The sequence below is a fragment of the Nomia melanderi genome, chromosome 4, assembly GCF_051020985.1.
Source record: "Nomia melanderi isolate GNS246 chromosome 4, iyNomMela1, whole genome shotgun sequence".
Lineage (NCBI taxonomy): Eukaryota > Metazoa > Arthropoda > Insecta > Hymenoptera > Halictidae > Nomia > Nomia melanderi.
In genome coordinates, this window is record NC_135002.1 from 11,674,273 (window position 1) to 11,695,230 (window position 20,958).

The window sequence follows — 20,958 nt, forward strand, 5'->3', positions numbered from 1 at the left end:
AATATTATATATACTTTAATTCAATATATACTGTATTGAATGATTAATGCACACATGGAACATTTAACAGTTTTAAAAGCAACGGTGTCTCGGAAGCAAATTTTAACAGCGTTTTTATCGAAATTTTTGTGTCTCTAGTTTAATGGAATATAAAAGTCATCGAAAAATCTGGCAATTGTGTACTTGAAAGTGATTGTTGACCAAAAAAATATCCAAATATTGCATCATAATTATTTTGTGTGTGCGTGGATTATCTTTTTAAGATAATTTTGGAGTTGCCAGGTCGAAGCTTGACCCAACGTAGGACGCGATTTACTCGCGATGATTATTGTCCACCACATTAATCTTGGCCAATTGTATCAACATGGTAGAGGTACTGGTGCGTATCTAATGGAACCCTCGAACGATTGATTTGATTTCCCACCGTATTGTCGCATGACGTTGATGATGTTGCGACTGCAGTAGAGCGTCAATTATTCGAACATTGATTAACCGAACCAGTGTAGCATCGACGCTATTCTCACCAAGTCTTGCAAGTGAGATTTCGGTGCAAACTTCACGCATATTCAGTGGCGAGTTAAAAGAAAGTATACAATGAAATTCGGAATATTTATATAACCTTCTTGTTTTATTAAGTAGGTCTCGATTAGTGTGAATAATGATTTCCATGATTTGAATTTGTATTTTTTGAATATTTGAAATATAAGAATTGGTTCTTGGTTAAGTTTAGATGGTTTAGGTTTGGATGATTTCATATTTTAATTCGAAATTAAATTTTTTCAATCTAGATTGTAACTGTAACGTATTGATAGGAATACTCAAACAAAATATTAAACTCCATTAATTTTAAATAACTGAATATGGAAACGACTGTAGAATATTTCCGAAATATGAATCTCAAACTTATTATTATCTACCATATTAATAGTTATCAATTATTCGTTGTCAGAATTTGAAAACATAAAATCTGACAACATGTTAAACAAGAAGTTAAAGTTAATTTCTTAAAAAAAAAACAAATTTGTCACTTAAATTGTTTCGTTGAGAACATTGAATTTCATCCATTTTCGAATTTCTATAGTATACTCGTCTTGTAATATTTTTAAAATGTCAAACTATCATTATTTCGTTTGAAATGTTATTAAACCCTTGAATTTTATGAGGAATTTATTTTATAACCTTTTAATACCATCAACCTTAAGAGTATCTAAAAAAATCAACCTTTTGGAATCTGCAAATTGTTATTCTCCTCAATTGTTGAATATGTGTAATTAACACAGATATAAGGACACTCTAAACATCGTTGTTCCACTGATTACCACTAATTTGATGATACAGTAGAACCCCGTATAACGCGATTAAAAAATCTCCTGTTACAACGATTTCATGTTTACGAATCTCGCGTTAAATTCTCTTTTTTGATACTGGTCCAACTTCTTTCTCTGCTTGTTTCCGTTCGAAATTTCTGTTCGCTAGCAGCAGAATAATCTAAGCTGATCACGTTTCGTGGTCCACCCTGTATACAATTGGGTCAAAATGTCCCTGCATCCGCTGTGTGAAGGTTAATCGCGCTATTCGAGGTTCCACTGTAATCATGAACCTGTGTGTAGACATTGAAGTAACGTATTGGTACTTGCGTGTTTCCAGGTCAAATGTTCCTGATGAACCGTTTCTTCGATGGTGCCTTTTTGACGTTCGGTATCGACGTGCTCAGGTTCCTGGAATCGGATCAGGAGGACCGGGTTGATCCGATGATTTACGTGTTTCCACGGATGACAAAGTGTACATTCTACAAATATGGTGTCAGCGGCGAAGTGGAAAGACACGACGCTGTCTGCATATTACCTTTAAACGTAGTCAACGAGAAGATATACGTTTTCCTTTGGTTTTGGTTCCTCTTTCTTGGCGTGCTTAGCTTCATCACGGTTTTGTACAGGGTGAGTAAAACTAATTGCGTTTGTGATATCCGAAAAAAGAAAGTAGAGTCATTCTATTAGAAAGCAAATTCAGACATTGCTTTAATAACATATTTCGAAAATAATTGGTTAATTGTTCTTTCTATGCAAGGAAATTATAAAATAATTGATAATGTCAAATTAGTAAACGATGCGTATTTGATGCTGGTTTTGAAAATTATCGGACGATTTGGTGGTTACAAAACTCACAGAAATACTGAATTTATATATCATATGAATTTGAATATTTTTCACAAAAATTGCGCATGTACCACAAAAGGTACACGTGGCACGGGACGTGTTAAGTACAGCTACCCTGAATCTGCGGAAGTTTGACACGCGGAAGCTCTTTTATTTGACACCCCGCGGCGTTCCCCGTGGTCGTTGGATTCGTTCCGGCGGCAAGCCTCGGGAACCCCGAGTCGGTAATCCCGATCGGGCAACCGCAATATGTACAAAAAACAGTGACCATTCCCGTTCCATTTCACAGATCGTAATTATATTCTCGCCGCGGACGAGGGTCTACCTTCTGCGATTACGGTTTCGCCTGGTCCGCCGAGAAGCAATCGAGACGATCGTCCGGCGGAGCAAAGTGGGCGACTGGTTTCTCCTGTACATGCTCGGGGAGAATTTGGACACGGTGATATACAGGGACGTGATGCACGAGCTGGCGAACAAGCTCGCGTCCAGGCACCACCATAGCGTGCCGGGGATCAAAGGGGAGCTGCAGGAGGCCTGATCGAAGTAAGTGGTTGTCTGTAAGAAATGACACGGGGCGGTAGATGAAACCACGGAACCCGTATTAACCCTTTGCACTCGAAAAGTGTGTAAATTACCCCATACACGTTGAATCTTGCGGCGATGCAGGCATCGCAACAAGTGATGGATTTGAGTCTTCTAAAGTTTCATGATACAAAGTGGGCAACTGAGGCTGCCCTTATCCACGAAAAGGACTGCTGGACAGACCTAACTAAGAGGCATAAAAACTCTTGGTCAAATCCCTCGAGTACTTAGTACTGATTAAGACACGCGTAGTGAGACTGTCAGTGCGTATCTTTGTCAAAACTATTAAGGTAGCTCGTGCTCCGCAACCTGCTGATACCAAAGTTAATAAAGTGGATCGGGACACAATATCTGGACAGTGTCATTGTTCACGGAGGTTGACCGTCTTTTCATCGACCCTAAGGATGTTGTTTATTGCCTGGAACCTTCTCGATTCCTAGTCAGTTTTCCGATATTTCTTACATGTCTTTCGGTCTGGCTTTTAGGTCTGGCTGCATCCACGGACTATTTAAAGCGTCTCCGTTTCCCGTCCATCTCGCGATATAAATTCCGTGCCGACCGACTTGCGAGGTTCGATATGTAACGTGTCTTCGATACCCGGCACCGCATCGGTGCGCCGTGCGTAAATTTCCTGGCAACTAGCTTTTGACGTTTACGCGTTATCCTATTTCGAGCGGCTTAACAACCGCCACTAGAGAGCCTTCCCCCCGGTGTTCAATATCGGTTTGAAATAACAGCGTTATCTCGAAAGCGACGCAACATCTGAACCATTGCACTCCTCGCGAGAAGAAAGTGCTGGGTACCGTGTTTGTTGCTGCTATGCCAGGGAACGAGGTGTTTTTGGGGCGTCACGTTTTTGCGTGTTACAACGTGCATTCTGAGCGTATGCTTTCTTGTTACGTTCTACCCCACTGAGATAACTATTTATAGTGTATATATGTGTGAATTGGGAATAATATACGGGAATATAAAAAGCTCTAATGCATAACTACGTTTATTAATCGTTAAGGGTTAAATGTTAACCCTTTGCGGTCCGAATTAATTTCTCCTCTTCCTAGTAGTCCGGTGTGAATGAATCTTTGACTTTTATAAATTTATCATATACCTAAGAACTTTGTCTCAGGTTAGCAAGGAAATGTTATGTGAAGTTTTCCTACTATAACCAGTCAAATCACTGACTACAAAATAAGGGTAAATAAGTTAGATGATATATTCCGTTTAATGGAGATAGAAGCGAGAGGGAAGAGAAAAATTGAACACTGATTAATTAGATAATATAAGAATTCATATAAAGTTAAATGAAGGAAAGAAAACGCAAAATTTCTGGTCACTTTACCGGTTCCTGGTTAGGTTAGTGTTAAACCTCTCATTTTTGAGATTTAAATGACCGAACATCAGTTGTGATGATGATACAATAAATGTCCGTAAATCTGGTGTTAAACTAACTTTTTCAAATTTCTTATAGCAATTATAAGCATGCGTTCATTAAGATTTCAGTTTGGGTATCACTGAACTAGGTACTTTAATCATTTCTGAAAGAAGCATCTGTACCTTGTTCGTAATTGTAAAAGAAGAAGATTCTACCTTAGGATATATACGAGAATTTCTTATTAATAATTTGGTATCATAGCTTTTAAGTCGAGCTATTATTTTAGTGCAAATCTAACTAAATATTTCGATTTCATCTTATTTTATTTTACCTTAACATTACATTAGTTCTCCTCTCGTAATTGTTTTCAAGTAATTTGAGAGCTCCGGTCATCGGTGACCACCGTGGCGGTTAATGTGTTAAATAAAGTTTATTTAAAACGTACTTCGTTTTATTAGAATTTAGTAAATATGCACAATTTATATATTTTGTAGATATTTATATATCTTTTTCATAGAGAGAAACGCACATTGATTTTTGAGAAATTTTTCTCAGCCCAATTATCACGCCTCTTGTTTCGAATATTTTAAAAACGGAGTCTCAACTGTACAATATAAATGTTGTTAACATGTCATGATAAGTCGTTGAAGTTTTTATTACTCCACTGGGCATTCGCATCTAAACTTTGCTTCAATAAATCTGTTCTTGAAAAGCCTTCATAAATTGGTTTAATGACTTCTTGTACGAAGCTATTAAGTGGAGCATCGTGTGTGTCTTTTCTTAACGGCATCCATTCCCTATTTTCTTTGTAGATCCTTCATCAATTTTTTGCTAGTTTCCAAAGTCATTAAGATTTTTCTGTGCCTTCGTGTACAGCGAACTTGCAATTAGTAAGTAATTGAGGGGCCCAGTGCAAAAGGCAGCTATGCCACAATACTAACAATTCTCGGATATTAAACTTTTACATGAAGTTGTGTCAGTTGAAATTGCATGATTAGGACTGTTATTTTTTTATAGAACTTACTAATATTACGGTAAAGTATCTAGGAAAACTTGTTATTTTTCGTTTTATTTCCTACATACTTAAATCTAAAAATAGGATTAAAATATAAATAGCAAAAGCTACTCAGTTGTTCGATTCTAGTCGTAAAATTCGATCAGTTGTTCTTTTTCACCAATTTTATAGCTAATACTATACATAAACACTAAATGATTCATACAAAATACTAGAATCTTTAAATTAATTTCGTACAAACACTTCAATCTTTCCTGAATCGTTGCTTTTGACTGATTATTCTCATATTTTAAACTTATCTGTTTCGTCTTTTAAACGATATTTATAATCTTATAATTGTTCCAAAAAAACTGAGTCATCTCTCCCTGATTTACCCTACTCAACACTAGGTTCGCGGATATTTATTGTACACTTCATACTATGGCTTCTACGAACGTTGATGTTCGTTCATTTAGATCTTGGAAATCACGGGTTAAAATGTAGACAATTGCGATACATATTCATGTAATCGCATCAGTCAAAAAAAGTTACAATGCTATTATCTTTGATAATTAATCATTTAGTAGATATACATATTCATCTGCATTTGTACGTAGAGAGAATCATCATAGCCAATTGCATACGGCTCCTAGTTACATCTAAGGAATAACAAACACTTTGACCAACAGCTGCAGCTGTACTTCCGCAAAATAATTTTGCTGGTACAGTTAAAATTAATCCACCTGTTATAAAATAAGATAATAATAAAATAATATAATAATAATATTCGTATATATATTATAATTATAGTAATATTATATATTAGTAAACAAAATTTTACACATCCGCGTAAAATGGTAAAACCAAAATTCTGCGTACAAGGCTTTACCAAATCTCTGAATTCGTTTCCAGCGCAAGAAACGAAAAACACGTTGACAGAAGTGTATCGAATCGAATACAGCATATTTTCATTGATAAACGTTTTTTACAACCTCGAGTAAGGTTTTCTGTGAATAATTTGTATCCGTATTCTCACTGAGAATCGCAGCACAAGTCACAGTCCGGGAACCGTGGGTGTTATCGGAGCAAGTGACATATTTACCGACCAATATATGTGTCGCGTTTTATTCCAGATTGCCTCGGAGAGCCATGAAAATCGAGAGGATTCCCCTGGCGAGGAGGAGGTGTCCCGACGAAAACCGGGAGCGCGGAGGAATGCCAAAGACGGAGACCCGAGGACGGGTTCCGGAACGGGACGGATCGCATTTTATTTACTACTACGAAGCGTGTGTTTTTCCTTCTGTTTTTTTAATGCTTCGCCGCATTTCGATAGCCCGCTGGAACGTCGGCGAACGTTAATCGTTACTCGCGTAAAAGACAAAACGAACGATTTCGATCGCGCATTTATTCGTCCGTGTAGTCCGGGTCTAACTGGCTCGCGAGGTATTCAACTCTTCGAATGGACTACAGTATTCTCACGATTAATATATACCCGGTCCGATCTGCAGGATTCATGCTCGGTAGTTATCCCCGTCGCTGAGGGGCGAGTCCAAGAAATTCGAGCAATTGTACTATGATACACTGTTTAGCACTAAAACTACTGAGCAGTTACATTGGTTTTTTGAAATTTCTCTATAGAAACTCTAAGAGTGCATCTATGGAAACTTTCATTGATTTACTATTCAATTTACGTATTGTTAAATCAATTTCTTTAATAATTTTTTAGAGAAACATCTGTTATCTTTTTAGTAATTGCAAAAAGAAGAAGTCTGGAAAGGGAAATTTTGATCTATCTAGTAGTTTTAGTGTTGAAGAAATACATAATGATTCAATAGCAATCATTTTTTGTTTTCTGTGAATTGACAATAAAGGAAATAGAAGGAAGAGAAGACGGGAAGTAAAGAAGTCAAAAGGCAACGCGTTGTTAACAGAAATGGGAAATATACCCATTCGGTTAGGTATGTCTTAACATTAGAACTACCGATCATTTCATACGATTAATACGTAATCTTTATAAAAATTGTAACAATAGATTATTTTCAGTTTCTTTAGATATCCATTATAACATTCAAGTGAAATTGTTTATATTCAAGATCGTTTCGAATATTCAATGCTTTTAAGATATCAGTAATTGCGAGACAAAGACATCGAAATCAGTCATTTTGACTGGCACGGTAGTTCTAATGTTAATACAATTATAAAACTTTTTTATACCGGGGTCTTTGCAAATGGAACTTTTACTAATGCATTTGTGAGATTCTTCTGATTAAAACGAGGCCAAACATGACATACATTAAGTCACAGTTTACTAGAAGAAAATAGATTATTGTAATTTATTGAACGTATAAATATGTTCCAAAATATATCGTGCCTGGTCTGGTTTTAGTCAGAAAAAGCTTACAGTTCATTTTGTAAAAGTTTCAATTGATATAAGTGGAAAATAAAAAAGTTTAACACCGCTCAATGCGACCTTAATTAGTATCCCCTCATTCGTTTCTTCCTTTTGATCGTTCCGAAGCTCGGGCGTCTCGCTATTTCATTTCCGCTATCCTTCTCTTCGGAGAACAAATAGAGGGGCTCGGCTCAGATCTTACCTCGACTTCGAATCAACACCACTGCACGATTAGTACCTGGTTGCAGTCCCGATTTTCGGCTACTAATCGCGAGAATACTGTATCCTACAACGAATTAGGCGAGGCAACGATTTCGCACGGGCAAGGCGAGAAAATGGTCGCGCCAGTAAATCGAGTTGATCGGATCCTTCGAAGCCATTCTTTTCGGGAACCGAAAATAAGAGTTATTTAACCTGTTAACTGTGGAATTTAGTTTCAAAATAATAAAAGATATAATAAATAAAATATAAAAATGAAGTGTGTACTCGTTAAACGCACGACGAATGCACATAGGTTGTACTTTAATGAAAAACCAAAGTAAAACAAAGAAGAGTGACATGTTTATATAAAAGTATTAAGAATTCATCGTTGAAGGAATTAGTAGCGTTTCAAGCTTTAAGATAACGTGTATACTCGTCAAACGCAGTTAACTTGTTAAAAAATGTTTGTGAGAAGAACTAGTAACCGAGATTCATTTATTATTGAAGTTAGGGTATTAATGCTTAACTGGTTGTTTGGGTAAAAATATTCATTTAAAAGAATTACGTAAAGGCAGATATTAACCCGTTTGCATCGCAAGTGAATAATTTAATTATTCAACTAACGTCAGATTGACATGTGGTCTTATTTTTTTAATACTTAAGACTTCGATACATCATTCAGTTTTTTAAAATTGTCGACCGTTAAGGGTTAATACTTTTTTAGACTTTGTTGTAGATTGAAGTTATTTCTAAGTTATTAACACTAGACTGACCGGTTTTCAAATCTGATTGAACATTCTGCGTTTTCGTACGTCCATTTAACTTTATTGCAATTTCTATATGATTCGATTAATCATTTTTCTGCGTTTTTTTCTCTCCTTTTATAATATCTCTATTTACACTAAGAAAAATCGATCGTTTAACACATTGACTGCCACGAAAAACATCAGCGTTTTATGTATTATTTTTTATTTATATAGAAAAGGTAAAAAGGAAGAATTATTAATTATTTGCTATCACAATTTTTACGTTACACTATTATCTAGTTGTTTACGTTACTGAACATTTTTATTCGACGTCAGTTATCTTACAAGTTACAAGTTATAATTATTTTCTTGTAATTTACGTGTTAACTTGTTTACTTTTATTTTGTAATTAGTTATTCAAATGGTTAGTTTAAAAATAGGCGTGTACAAAATGCCGGTACGTTTAGTGTTCATTGTAACGTTCATTATAATTTCTTTATGGATTTGTATATTAAGTCGATAATAGAAGGTTTTTTCTGGCATAGATCATATGATAATTGAATTCATACTCCACCTCTTCTTTCTGCAAACTTAGAAAATACTGTCAGCCGTCAACGAAAATTCTCTTACTTAACCACCTACCGGTTAAGCGTTAATCAGGAAATCTAGGGAAAATTTTTCAAAAGACCGTATGAAGTAAAAATTATACGTTTTTGTTACAAATAAGAATTGTAAGTGTTCGAACATTTCTTCAATCACCGATAACCATTATTGATGAAGTTTATTGAGGCTGTTTATAACACAGTTTTTGGTGAAAGAAGTTTTGTACTTCAGTTGCTTGTAATAGCGTGAAGTGTTGTTTTATATTTGGCCAAAGCAATAACGTATTTCAAATGTAGGTTAAAACTGTGTCCCTGTTGCTTTGAAGGAAAGGGATAACTACAGGCAAACACGACAGTGCCTTGTTTATATGTTTACATATCCTACTATGTAATAATTAAACTAAAGTACAATTTCTCTCATCGATCAACTGTTATCAGTGACCAAAATAAATTTTCTTGTCAGTAATTATGTTTAGAACAATGAAAATAAATTTCTTTTGTCAGTAATAGCTGTCGGCAAAGAAAACAATTTTCTGTCACTTATAATGATTATTTGTCAACGAAAACATTTTAGCTGAAGGAATGAATTTCGGTTTGGTTATAAAAGTCATAGTTTTTATATTCATTAAAAAATTGGGGCGATTTATGAGGGTGGACTGAAAAGTTTCGTTTCCATTGTGATATTTTTAGTCATAGTAGACAAATTTAAGTTCTGACACGTGCTGTTTTTTTTTTTAAGAAAGTGTACAACTATGCAAATTTAAAAGAAATGAGAGATTTAATATTTTTGTTCATGTATTTGTAATTGATAGGAAACAAAAAAATTTATATGGAATATTAAGAGGTATTATGACTGTATATTCATTTTTTTTATTACGTACAATTACAAAATAATAAAGTTTTCTTGAAATTGTACTATTTACTAGACGAAAAATAGATTATCTTCAATTTAGCTTACTGTTCTTCTGATACTTTAATTTGTTGAATTTCTGTAAACATTTAAAATTAATTTTTCGTGGCGAGAAACAACGAACAATGAAATAATTGAAGAATAAGTAGAAAACTGATATGGCTGAATATAAAGTAAGACACTGTTAATAAACTCTATTTTTGAACAATAAAAACTGTAATACATGAATAATATACAGCAAAGGCATCCCTTATATTCCTTACAAAAATTGTTCGTTCTTAACAATTACACATACATGAAAAAAATGTTGAAATTACCTATTTTTTAGGCTTCCATGGTTACCACTTTAAGATTTCTATAGTTTGCCCAATGCAACGAAACCGTAGTGAAAAACAAAAATATGTGACAAATGAATAAAGCGCGATTGAGACGACCAATCGTCGTGCTTAGCTTGTTAATATTTTGTTTATGTCCACTGTCTCGTCTCATTGGATAAACTATAGTTAGTGTATACCCGTTCCTCCATTTACGCAGAGTATCTATTCCATGTGAATTCATTTTACACGAATAAAAATCACGTAAATAGAGTCTGTCAATACAAAAGGACACAAAATATTGGAAAAGAAAACTGGCATAAATTTTAGATACACGTATTTATTTTATATGGCTTAACAAAAAGAAGTAATATTGATGTTTCATAAATCAGAAAAAGAATATTAATAATAATAATTGGGAAAACAAAAAAATAATGACAATGATACTTTAGAAAACAAAGAAATAATAAGAATTGTATTTCTGAAAACAATAGAGTAATTATAATAACGTTTCAGAAAACAAGAAAAATAATAATGATGGCACTTAAAAAAAACGAAAGTGACCTTTATTCGGTACCGCTAAAGTCAGATCACGTAAATCAATAGCATGTAAACAATACCACGTAAATATTATTATAATCTACCGCGTGAAAAAGTGTCGCGTAAATGGAAGGAGAGTGTAGTTTGTTATAAATGCATGTTCGAAAATTCGGTTCAAACAACATGTTGTTACAGAATTCTTATCCGCGAAGAATATTGAGATACATAGGCGAAAGCGAGCTGTTTACTTGTGACCAATGTGTTAATGTGAGTAAGACAATGACAAAGCAAGTGAAGTCTGCCATGAAGAAACGTTTTCGAGAAATAGACGTTCACTTATCACGCACGGATTACGAAGACTAGTGCAGTGTTCGCGGAAATGTTTCGAGCAGGTGGCGCCCATGCGGAAAAATAAAAATGTAACTTGAAAAGCAAAGAATAAAGGTAACTTTCTTTTTACCGTTGTTTCACAGAAACACGTCTTCTCGTTCGTTTTTCTATTTAATTGAAGCCGAAAGTTCTCAGCCCACCCTCGCACTTCGCGAAGACCATTTTCTCGTGGGACACGTGTTACATTGGCGAGGACGCGCTCGCAGCTAGAACCAATGTATTTTCTTTCATAAAGACTGTGCCAACGCAAACGAACCCGCGTGTAACTTTTACCGGACTCTTGAAATAAATGTATTTTTATTTAAATGGTAATTTAATAAATATATATATATATATGTAGTTCTACGTTATAGGTAAATGAGGAGATGGTACTTGATAACTGAATTTCTTGTATGGACACGGAAATAGTGATGGGGCCAAGTTCCATGTGTACTAATAGAATATCACTCGATGGCTAGACTGAAGAATTCCGCTGATCGATTAGTTTTCATTTTTTTCTCATTCAATTCCCCGTTGGTTTTGTCTTAACTCCTGATATTTTCGATGAATAATTTACTAAGGTAATTCTGGAATATTGGTAAGCTGACAATTCGGGTTTTCAAAGTATTAGGCTCGTAGAGTGAGTCACAAGAGTATTCGTACCTCTTGAACTCTTGACTTTGAACGATTGATATCTGTTTACAATCCAAGTTTACAATTCAAAGGTCTTATCAACAGGAATACATGTCGGAATTGCGAAGCTTTCAACCTCATATAAACTTTATTGCAAACCAACATGTCAATGTAATAAAAATGTAATTTGATGTAAATCGGAACAAAATTGGTCTTCTAAAATATGTTCTCAGATGTTCTCTAATTTATGTTGTACTCCAAATCGGTGTGTATAATCTTTATTATATCCTACTGGTTTTTCACAATGAAAATATATATTAATCTTTTGATTGAATAATACAGAAAAGTATAAAGATTAGGTATAAAGTTAAATTTTATCTGAAACCCGTAACTTCTAAGGGAGGTTATACACCACGCGCCTAGAACAAAAATTATTTAAACATATTTAAAAATTTAGTGATGTCAATTAAAAATTATAAAATGAAAATTAAATACATTTATAAAATAAGCAGATGTTACGGTTCAAGTGATTAACTGATTCATTTTAATAATAATTGAATAAAAAAGTTAAAGTGAACAATTTACAAAAATGTATTACATGAAAGGAATAAATAATGTATGTGTATTTTAATAATAAATAATGAAGTAATAAATATTATAAAATATATTCTTATTAAATTTAACAGGCTTCACTGCTAATTATTAATGTTTGCTGGTAAATGTAATTATTACTTGTTATTAATCAAATTGAACAAATGGGACGGGTATTAAATTAGTAGTTATTTATATAATTACACTATGCAATATAATAAATTATAATAAATTATATATAGTACGTAATAAAATATAAGTTAGTATAATTCATACTAACCGGAATTATTATATGAACCGTAACATAGATGCTAATCAATTGCACGCATTAAACGAACAGCGTGAAAACAAAAACAATCCAGGCGCGTTTACAAAACTCTGCAAATGACTGTCTTTGAAACGGAAACCCTGCAGCCTGTTTTTCAATCATTACGCACGCTTTAACCACCTGTTGGAGCATCGAGCCACCTGAACCGTTGCATATTACAATTTACATAAAGTATAAATTTATACTATTTACGAACAGAAAATAATTTAGTTATAAAGAACAATCGTTTACGAATAAAACGAAAAATAAAAATGCAAAATTTTATAATTACGGAAATAGAAGTCCATTTATAAATACAATTTTGGTAAAAATCTATGAAAGCTGTCTCTTAAGCAATATTTAAATTACTGAAAATAATGAGTCACTGATAACTTAGTTTTTCCATTATGTCATTTCAATTGGTACAAAGTCTTAGACGCAATTTAGAAAAATATTGAGAAAATTGAAGATTATAATTTCAAATTAAAAATGATTGGATTCACGTGGAAAATTTTGTCATAAATGAAGCAATAAGAAAATGTGTATTTTATTACTTTCTAAATTACATTTCTCTGGATATAAATAATTTCGTGCTTCGCACTTTATGTGAATCGTATTTGTATGAAAATTAAGGAGATAATGGCAACTGTGATCTGTATTTGTTTCTCCATGTAAAAGGAAATTCTTAAAATCATATTTGCGTTATCATTTATTAAGGAAATATTAATACACGCAAGTCTAAGACTTATAGAATAATAAATACAATGAATAAATAATATTTCGAAATTATTGTATTCTATTTATGATTATGTTATTATAAATCATGAACTACTAGTATCATGTCGTTGAACGATGCTTTATCAGTAAAGATATGTTCTTTTGGTACAATATAACGGTGAACCGAAAAACATTTGAGATGAACGATCAAAATATGTAATTTACAACTAATCAACTACTCCATGATCACCTAGTTCACCTTCCTGTTCCTTGTAGGGAGCATTTAAAATCGTATTAACTTTTTGTTCAGCAACTTTTGCTTCCTTTGTCGCATGATCCTGTTCTTTCCGGCATTCATTATTCTCGTGGTATCATGTTTGTTGGTAAAATATGAAGCACTTCGTTCAACTACTTATTTAAATGGTTTCGATTATCGTAAAGACGGAGGAACAGTTCTAATTAAGAATTGCTTGTGATAAGTAATTGTCTAGTTTAAATAGTGTCAACACCATAAATAAGTATTTTGAAGTGAATTGATATAATATATCGTGATATTGATCAAATTAGTTATTGAGTTAGTAATTAATTAGTCATTAGGTGTCGATCAATATTCACAGGTTGACTTAGACATCTTCTGTAAATACCACGCTATGAAATGAAATTTCTTTAACCATCCACGGATATTCTTCTTGGTGATCTTTTACATCTTTCTTAATATTTGAAACATTATTTGCATGGCTATTTTTTCACAGGTTATACATTTAACATTAACTTGATTTTGAAATTGTATAAATTATTTTGCTTTCATACTTAATTGTTTTTGTGATGATAAACGTTGAAGAATCTCTTTTTTTTATCTTAGAAGATTAGTTTAAAAATAACATTTTTATTCCATTTCTTTGGCTGATTTCAAACTTATAATTATAAACGTATATATATATATATGTATATAGTAATTTCTGATTTTCACAGCTCCAACCGGTCAACGAACAAATAATTCCTAAAATTTTACAGTTATACACTTATAAATATTTATTTATTTATAATTACATATCTTATTTTGCACATAACTCTATTATATATATCCTAACATATACAATATGACTCCACAACCAAACTCAACAGTTCAACAAACTCCTTCACTCAAACCAAGATCAAACGTATATTCGCCAGTATTCTCGAACTCTTCAAAACTGCTACGAAACGAAGAACAGTTTTGCCTTTCTTAACTCTTTGTACTCGAAGATTTTTCTCACTGACATCACCAGCAGCTCGAACAAATTTTAATAGAAAAATCAGGTTAACATGTAAATAAATACGCGCATGAAAAGAAAAGTTATAGATGTGTTTTATTGTTTTTTATCGATTATAAATATAAATATTATAATATATTTAATGACAAAATTTTATAGCTCGTAATGATATATTTTAAATGGCTCTGTTCCGGAGCCCCCGTGTGCAGAGGGTTAAAATTCATACTTGCGTAGCGTTCGAACATGGTGCCGTCAGGTTTCGACAGTGAGTCGGTTCTTGGTCCCATCGCTAGCGTATGGGTGTATTTTGAGTGCGTGGAAGCGGCTAAAATCTTCGAGGGACGAGGAACGGGACGTAATGGCATGGTACCTGGCCATATTCGGAAGCGCGAGGAGGACCAACCGGTCCTCGTTGGTCCGCAGCTCGCGAAACTGTGTGTCTGAAAAGGAGGCGGGCGGCGGTGGACGCGTTCTTTCCGCGTAACCGAGACCATTGGCATTTAAAGGATCTCTTATATCCTTTCACTGTCCACGCCGCTCGTCCAGCTATTCCGTCGCGTCACTTACGCTCCGGCAACGTCTCCGAGCACGGGATCTCGTTATGGTAATTACGCTCCGTCTTTTCCTTTCTCTGCTTTCTCCGTAAAGCGAATCCTCGGTTGCGAATTAAATTGTTCTTGAAAATCGCGCGGCTGAAACTTTTGCTGTTTTCAATCGAAACATTCGGATAAACCGAGTTTCCTTTCATTATTTTGTTTCGTTGATTCGTCCAGTGCTCTGTTACTAGCTATCTAATACTAGATGTAATTTTATTAAAACTTGTAACAATATATTTTATTGTTTGGTTTCTTTCTATATTATATATTCTATATTCTATATTCTATATTCTAAAAACAATTACAAAAATGAGCGATACTGCACAGACAAAAAGGACAGTTGGTTGTGTTCATTATTCATGCAGTTCTGTTATGTTACAGATTTCAAGCTTACCTGTGTGTCTCTTGAGAACGTCGAACAAAATCAATTAGGTACTTCAGTACCATGTGGATACGGTCGTATAAACATAAATGAACCAGCGTATACGAGTGATATTAACATAATAAAACATGTTTGAAGTAGAAGCTAATTAAGGTTTTCTTGACATTCGTAATGTTTAACCTACAGATATTTATGCAGATCTAAACTTTTTCGAGTAAGTCGCAAAAAGTGAAATTAAATAGAAATTTTTTGATCGTGTTAACGATTTTGTCAGGTTACAAATAGCACGTGAATCTCATTAAGCTTTTTATTAAATTGCTTTTCATTTATGGGAATATATAAATTTCATATTATATGTATATACGAAGATAACGCGGTGAATGCATTTTTGAGAACACGAATACTTGAAATTCTCTTTTAATAAATTACTCGTTTCAGAACCGGTAATACAAAAAAAAGTTACACAGACGCCGAATAAATGAATATTTGTGAAAGGAAGGTTGAATGCTTGATGGATGAAGCGAAGCATAATCCAGTTTCTGCACGACCACTTTTGTAACACGAGGACAGTCGTCCATCCGATTGTTCGTTTTTAATTATAGTTTTATTTATGTCATCTCTTTTTACGCGCTATTGGCAACGTATTAAGATAAAAATTCTGCCGTTATCTTAATCTTCTTACCGTACTATAAATTATAGTTCCTTAAATCCTGCAAACAAGTTCATTCTAAATATTCCTTATTTCTAGAAAGTAAACGATACAAATTTATTTATATATTGTAAAGTATAAAGAACACGTGTTATTCTGGGAAAACTATCAAATTTGTAAAAACAGTAATTGTTTTTCAAAAATAAATAAAAGAACTAAAGAACAAAAAAGTTTTAGGTTCTATGATTGTTGGGAGCAAGCTGAGAAAGGTGTAATTATTAACCTTCGTCAAATATATTTTTCGATTTTAGAAATTGATTTCGGATAAATACATTAGCATTTGGTCGACAATGTTTTAAAATACTATTTATTAATGATAAAAAATACCTCTTTTTATTATGAATAATATAAAATATATTATATTGAAATATAAATGTTATTATTATTATTAATATTACAATTATTAAATATAATATATATATATATATATATATACTCCTTAACCCCTTACCCTACGATTTATTTCTTAACTATGATCGATACAACTACTTTATCGTTAACAATTTTTTAGGAAAACAAAAAATTGATCTGCTTATTTTATAACGACACTTGCTCCAAATGGTAACGATTGATAATAGAAAATTAATATTTAATATAGATTTAAAAAAAAATCACTTCGATTTGTCAAATTCAGTTTAGAATTCTTAACACGAGTCTGATACGATATTGTAGGTCAAGGAGTTAACAAAGAGTGAACATTTCTTCTTACTTGCTTTACTAATGTGTGATTTTTTAAAAGCAATATTTCCATTACATTCATTTTCATTAAAATAAATACGTTAAATGAACTATATTACATTTAGACTCGACAATAATTGTAGAATGCCAGTTCAAAAATTCTTCTTAGCTTTTCAACTAATCGATCGTTCAACTTTTAAATTAAGTAATCGCGAACGTCAACAAGTCCGATATGGAAATTTGAATAATCGACGAAGGTATAACATTTTAAGCGCCGCAATCCAGGTAGATTGGCGGCTGGGTCGTGAATTTTATAGCTGTTGAGGTAATGCCCGGCATAAAATCCCAAGCTACAAACCCGATAAACCCTTTTAAAATTTGGTTATCCCTTTAGTATCGTTGCAGGAAAACAGGCACGTAAAGAAGATTTGTTGCATTTGTTGGAAAGAACAAAAGCGACAATATAAACCTGCTTTAACAAGTATATTTCTTGAATTAACACCTTACCGACAAATAATTTTATTTGTACAAAGTATTAGATACCGGAAAATGTTCGTACGATTCTCAAATTAAAATTTACACACAAAGAACATGTTTGTAAAATTATTTCTTTCATTCAACTTGCTGCTAATATCAATTTCATTTATTAACAATAAAACTACGGAAGGGTCAAATTGACTCACTTCAGAATTTTTATTTTACAAGTATATAAATTATGCAGAAAATTATAAAAGTTATAATTCAGTTGTATATAATGCATCGACACATGGAACATCCATACCAGAACTTCACAATATTCCTAGAATAACTAGTCAAATAACTAGTTATAAAACAAAGGTAAACAAGTGAAGGGACAAATTTTTCTTAGTGTGAATGGAAACGAAAGGAATGAGGAAAATTGAAAAACTGATAAATCCCACGATGCAAGAATTGATATAAAGTTAAATGGACAAAGGAAAATGCAGAATATTAAATTAAATGTTAATACTGCTCGTGGTACATTCAGTGTCAATTTATGCGAGAAATTTCTTTATATTAATTGCAAAAATATCATCGACATTTCATGAAAAAATAATAAATATTTGCAGAAAAAATATTTTCAAGTGTAAATGGTTAAATTCCTGCTACAAGTGAGAGGAATGTACTGTAATAAATATTCTGTATAAAATGGTACGCTCTTTTCGATCAGTAGATCCTGTATGCAACAATACTTTGTTTCGTCTCGGATCGGAAAGTCATGTAGAGAGTATGAAGTTTTCCAGTTGGCTTTTCGAAAATGAAGACGGGAAGAAAGTCGGCAGAGGGGAAGAGAGAGAGAGAGAGAGAGAGAGAGAGAGAGGAATCGTTTGGGCGTGGGCGTTTCAAGGTTTTCTGCTCGCCATTTACGGCTGTATGCAAAACCAGATACATAGTGCCTCGACAATGAACGAGACCGAGACATTTCGAGGGAAGAGAAAGACGGAACGTGGTTTGGTCCTGCTATGAGCTGGAAAGGCGCTTCGAATCTGGGCACGAGAGACTGACTGATCACTCATCGATCACCCAAAGATTCAAGAATTGATCGAATCAACTGTATCTGCAGATAGTGTCACTTGAAATCGTGTATCTTAATATTGTACAGATTGTATATTACAAGTTTTGCTTTTATTGTTTGTCTAAAATTAATATACTCCTTATGTGAATGTGCTAATGTATTTTTATTGAATGGTATTGAATAATTCTATATGAAAATAAAGTTAATTAAAAGTATTTGAAAATGTTTTAAGCATAGCTCATTATTGTTGAGGTGAAAATATAGAAATTGAATGAGATTCCTTATAAGTATAGGAATTATAGTGTAAATATAGTATATTGTAAAATAAAAATTACGTCAAATTAGTATTAGGTAATAATAAAGAATAACCATTTTAATTGTACACCATAACTAATGCTGAAGTAGACAAATATTTTAAAAAGTAAGAGATTAATGTTTTCTAGAATTTTCCGAATAATATTTAAGAAAAATATTGAAGACCTTTAGAGAGAAAGAATGTATTTTTCCTAGTGAATTAAAATAGCTGGAAATACTACTTGCGTGTAATGCCAAAGTTGAAGTGTGGGGAAGATCAAATGATGAAATAATCATTAAAAATTTCCGACACTCCATCAGGTTTGAAAGGCGGAAATGAATGATAGAAGTTTATAGTACATAGATAAAAATATGAATAAATATAATTATCATCACTTCAAACGACTGGTTTTCATTTTCTTGTTTTGCTATTAATGATATTATAAACGTATTGAATGTTTGAAATTATTTAAAAACTTGATAGCTTGAAAATAATTATAAAATTAGTTTGAGAGTACTATTATAGATACTCAATACTTAATAGATTCTAATGTTAACGAGTAATGCCAGCAATGTGTGAAGAAGATGAGACTTTCAAACAGTTTCAAATTCTACGCCTACACTGACCCGATTCATACTACCTACGTAACAAAGCGTTGGGTATTGTATAACTGCAAAATTAATGGAAACACTAGCATAGTCATTGAGTATCAATGTAATAGGACAGAATAAATAAGAATAAATAAGAAAATTAGGTTATATAATATTACAAATAAGCAAGAATTAAGAAATACATTAAAAATAGAGTATACAAATATACACGAAAAAAGTTAAAAATAGTCACGGTTACTTTAAAAGATATTAGCAGCCCAATAAAATTCATTGTATTATCTAAAATTACCAATATTTGAACATACAAAATTTATATTAACTGGCAAATTTTCATGCGTGGTTTCTAAATAAGCTTAATTCTGTTTTTATAAATAAAACTGTGAGTTTGCAATTATTAAACATTAAACGAATATATTTGATATATTTTCATGGAAACTAGTTCGACTCAATTGTACAATACAAGTTTTTTGTAAAAATGTTTTACAAATCTCAAAGTATTGTACTAAAAATATTGGGACAAACTTGATATTGTGATTTTTTATCATCATTAGTATTCAATGGCTTATAATTTTTTGTTGCTTAAGGATTCGATTAACGGGTTACAGTTTTTTGTATCCAGACAATTGTTGCTCAAGAATTTCATTAACCTTTAGTCACTGGTAGACCGAGTTCTCCAATAACCGGTAGCTGTTTATGCGAAAGTCTCAGAATCACTCTATTGAGTGTGCAGAAATCGAAGAATTTGTTTCGAAACGAATTGTTAAGTTATGTAGCACGTATCAATGGAACGCTGAGAAACCTGCAACTCCCAGTTGTTGCTTATTACTTTTGAAAAGGAGGTTACATCGTTTTAGAAGAACAATCTGTCTGCATTAAAACGCTGCCTTTTTAGTTACTTTAATTAAAGTTAACAGGAGCTGGAAGATCTGATTAATCGAACAACACAGGAATTTATATAAACTTAAATGAACGAAGAAATACGCAGAATTTTAGATCCGGTCATATGACCGGTTCCTGGGATGGTTAAATAAACTCTTCATTTCTGCGAATAAACATCTTCATTAAATCAATGAAAAGGCCATTAAGGCTATAAGTTATGATAGATAGTTAAATAAGTGTTTCTTCATGAGCTCCAAATTGTTTCAGGAAGACATATTTATTGTTGTTTCTATAATTTCCTGTTGCGTAATCCCTCTTTCCTTGGAATATGAAACTTAAATCAACATCTTAATTTTCTTGATAGTACATGGTTGCTGTAAAAGTTTCAAGAAATTATGAAAAACATTATGAAATATTTATGAAACAAATACCCATTTCGCAGATCATTTAATACATTTGTAATTGTCTATAAGATAATGTAAAAATCCACTAGTTCAAAAAACATTTTAACTTGAGTAATTTAAAATTCTACTTAGACGACAACAAGGGCGAACAAAAACAGAAGAAATGTTGAAATGTGTAAAAATACGAATACAAT

General features: G+C 32.7%; 1 protein-coding gene and 1 long non-coding RNA gene across 6 annotated transcripts in view; both read left to right on the forward strand.

Moving 5' to 3' along the window:
- The window catches only part of shakB (Innexin family member shaking B), a 40,202-nt gene extending 30,426 nt beyond the window's left edge, over positions 1-9,776 (forward strand). For all 5 annotated transcript variants that reach the window (XM_076366747.1, XM_031973179.2, XM_031973178.2 and 2 more), the window contains 3 exons: positions 1,648-1,937; positions 2,446-2,699; positions 6,235-9,776. In XM_076366747.1, the coding sequence (XP_076222862.1) occupies positions 1,648-1,937; positions 2,446-2,694 (539 nt within the window). In that variant the 3' untranslated portion in view covers positions 2,695-2,699; positions 6,235-9,776. The remainder of the gene's footprint in view (positions 1-1,647; positions 1,938-2,445; positions 2,700-6,234) is intronic.
- Positions 9,777-15,238: 5,462 nt separating this feature from the next.
- On the forward strand, positions 15,239-16,357 carry LOC116425505 (uncharacterized). Its single transcript, XR_004234693.2, has 3 exons — positions 15,239-15,280; positions 15,654-15,868; positions 16,093-16,357. It is a non-coding gene; the product is annotated as an uncharacterized LOC116425505 (long non-coding RNA).
- Positions 16,358-20,958: the final 4,601 nt, after the last annotated feature.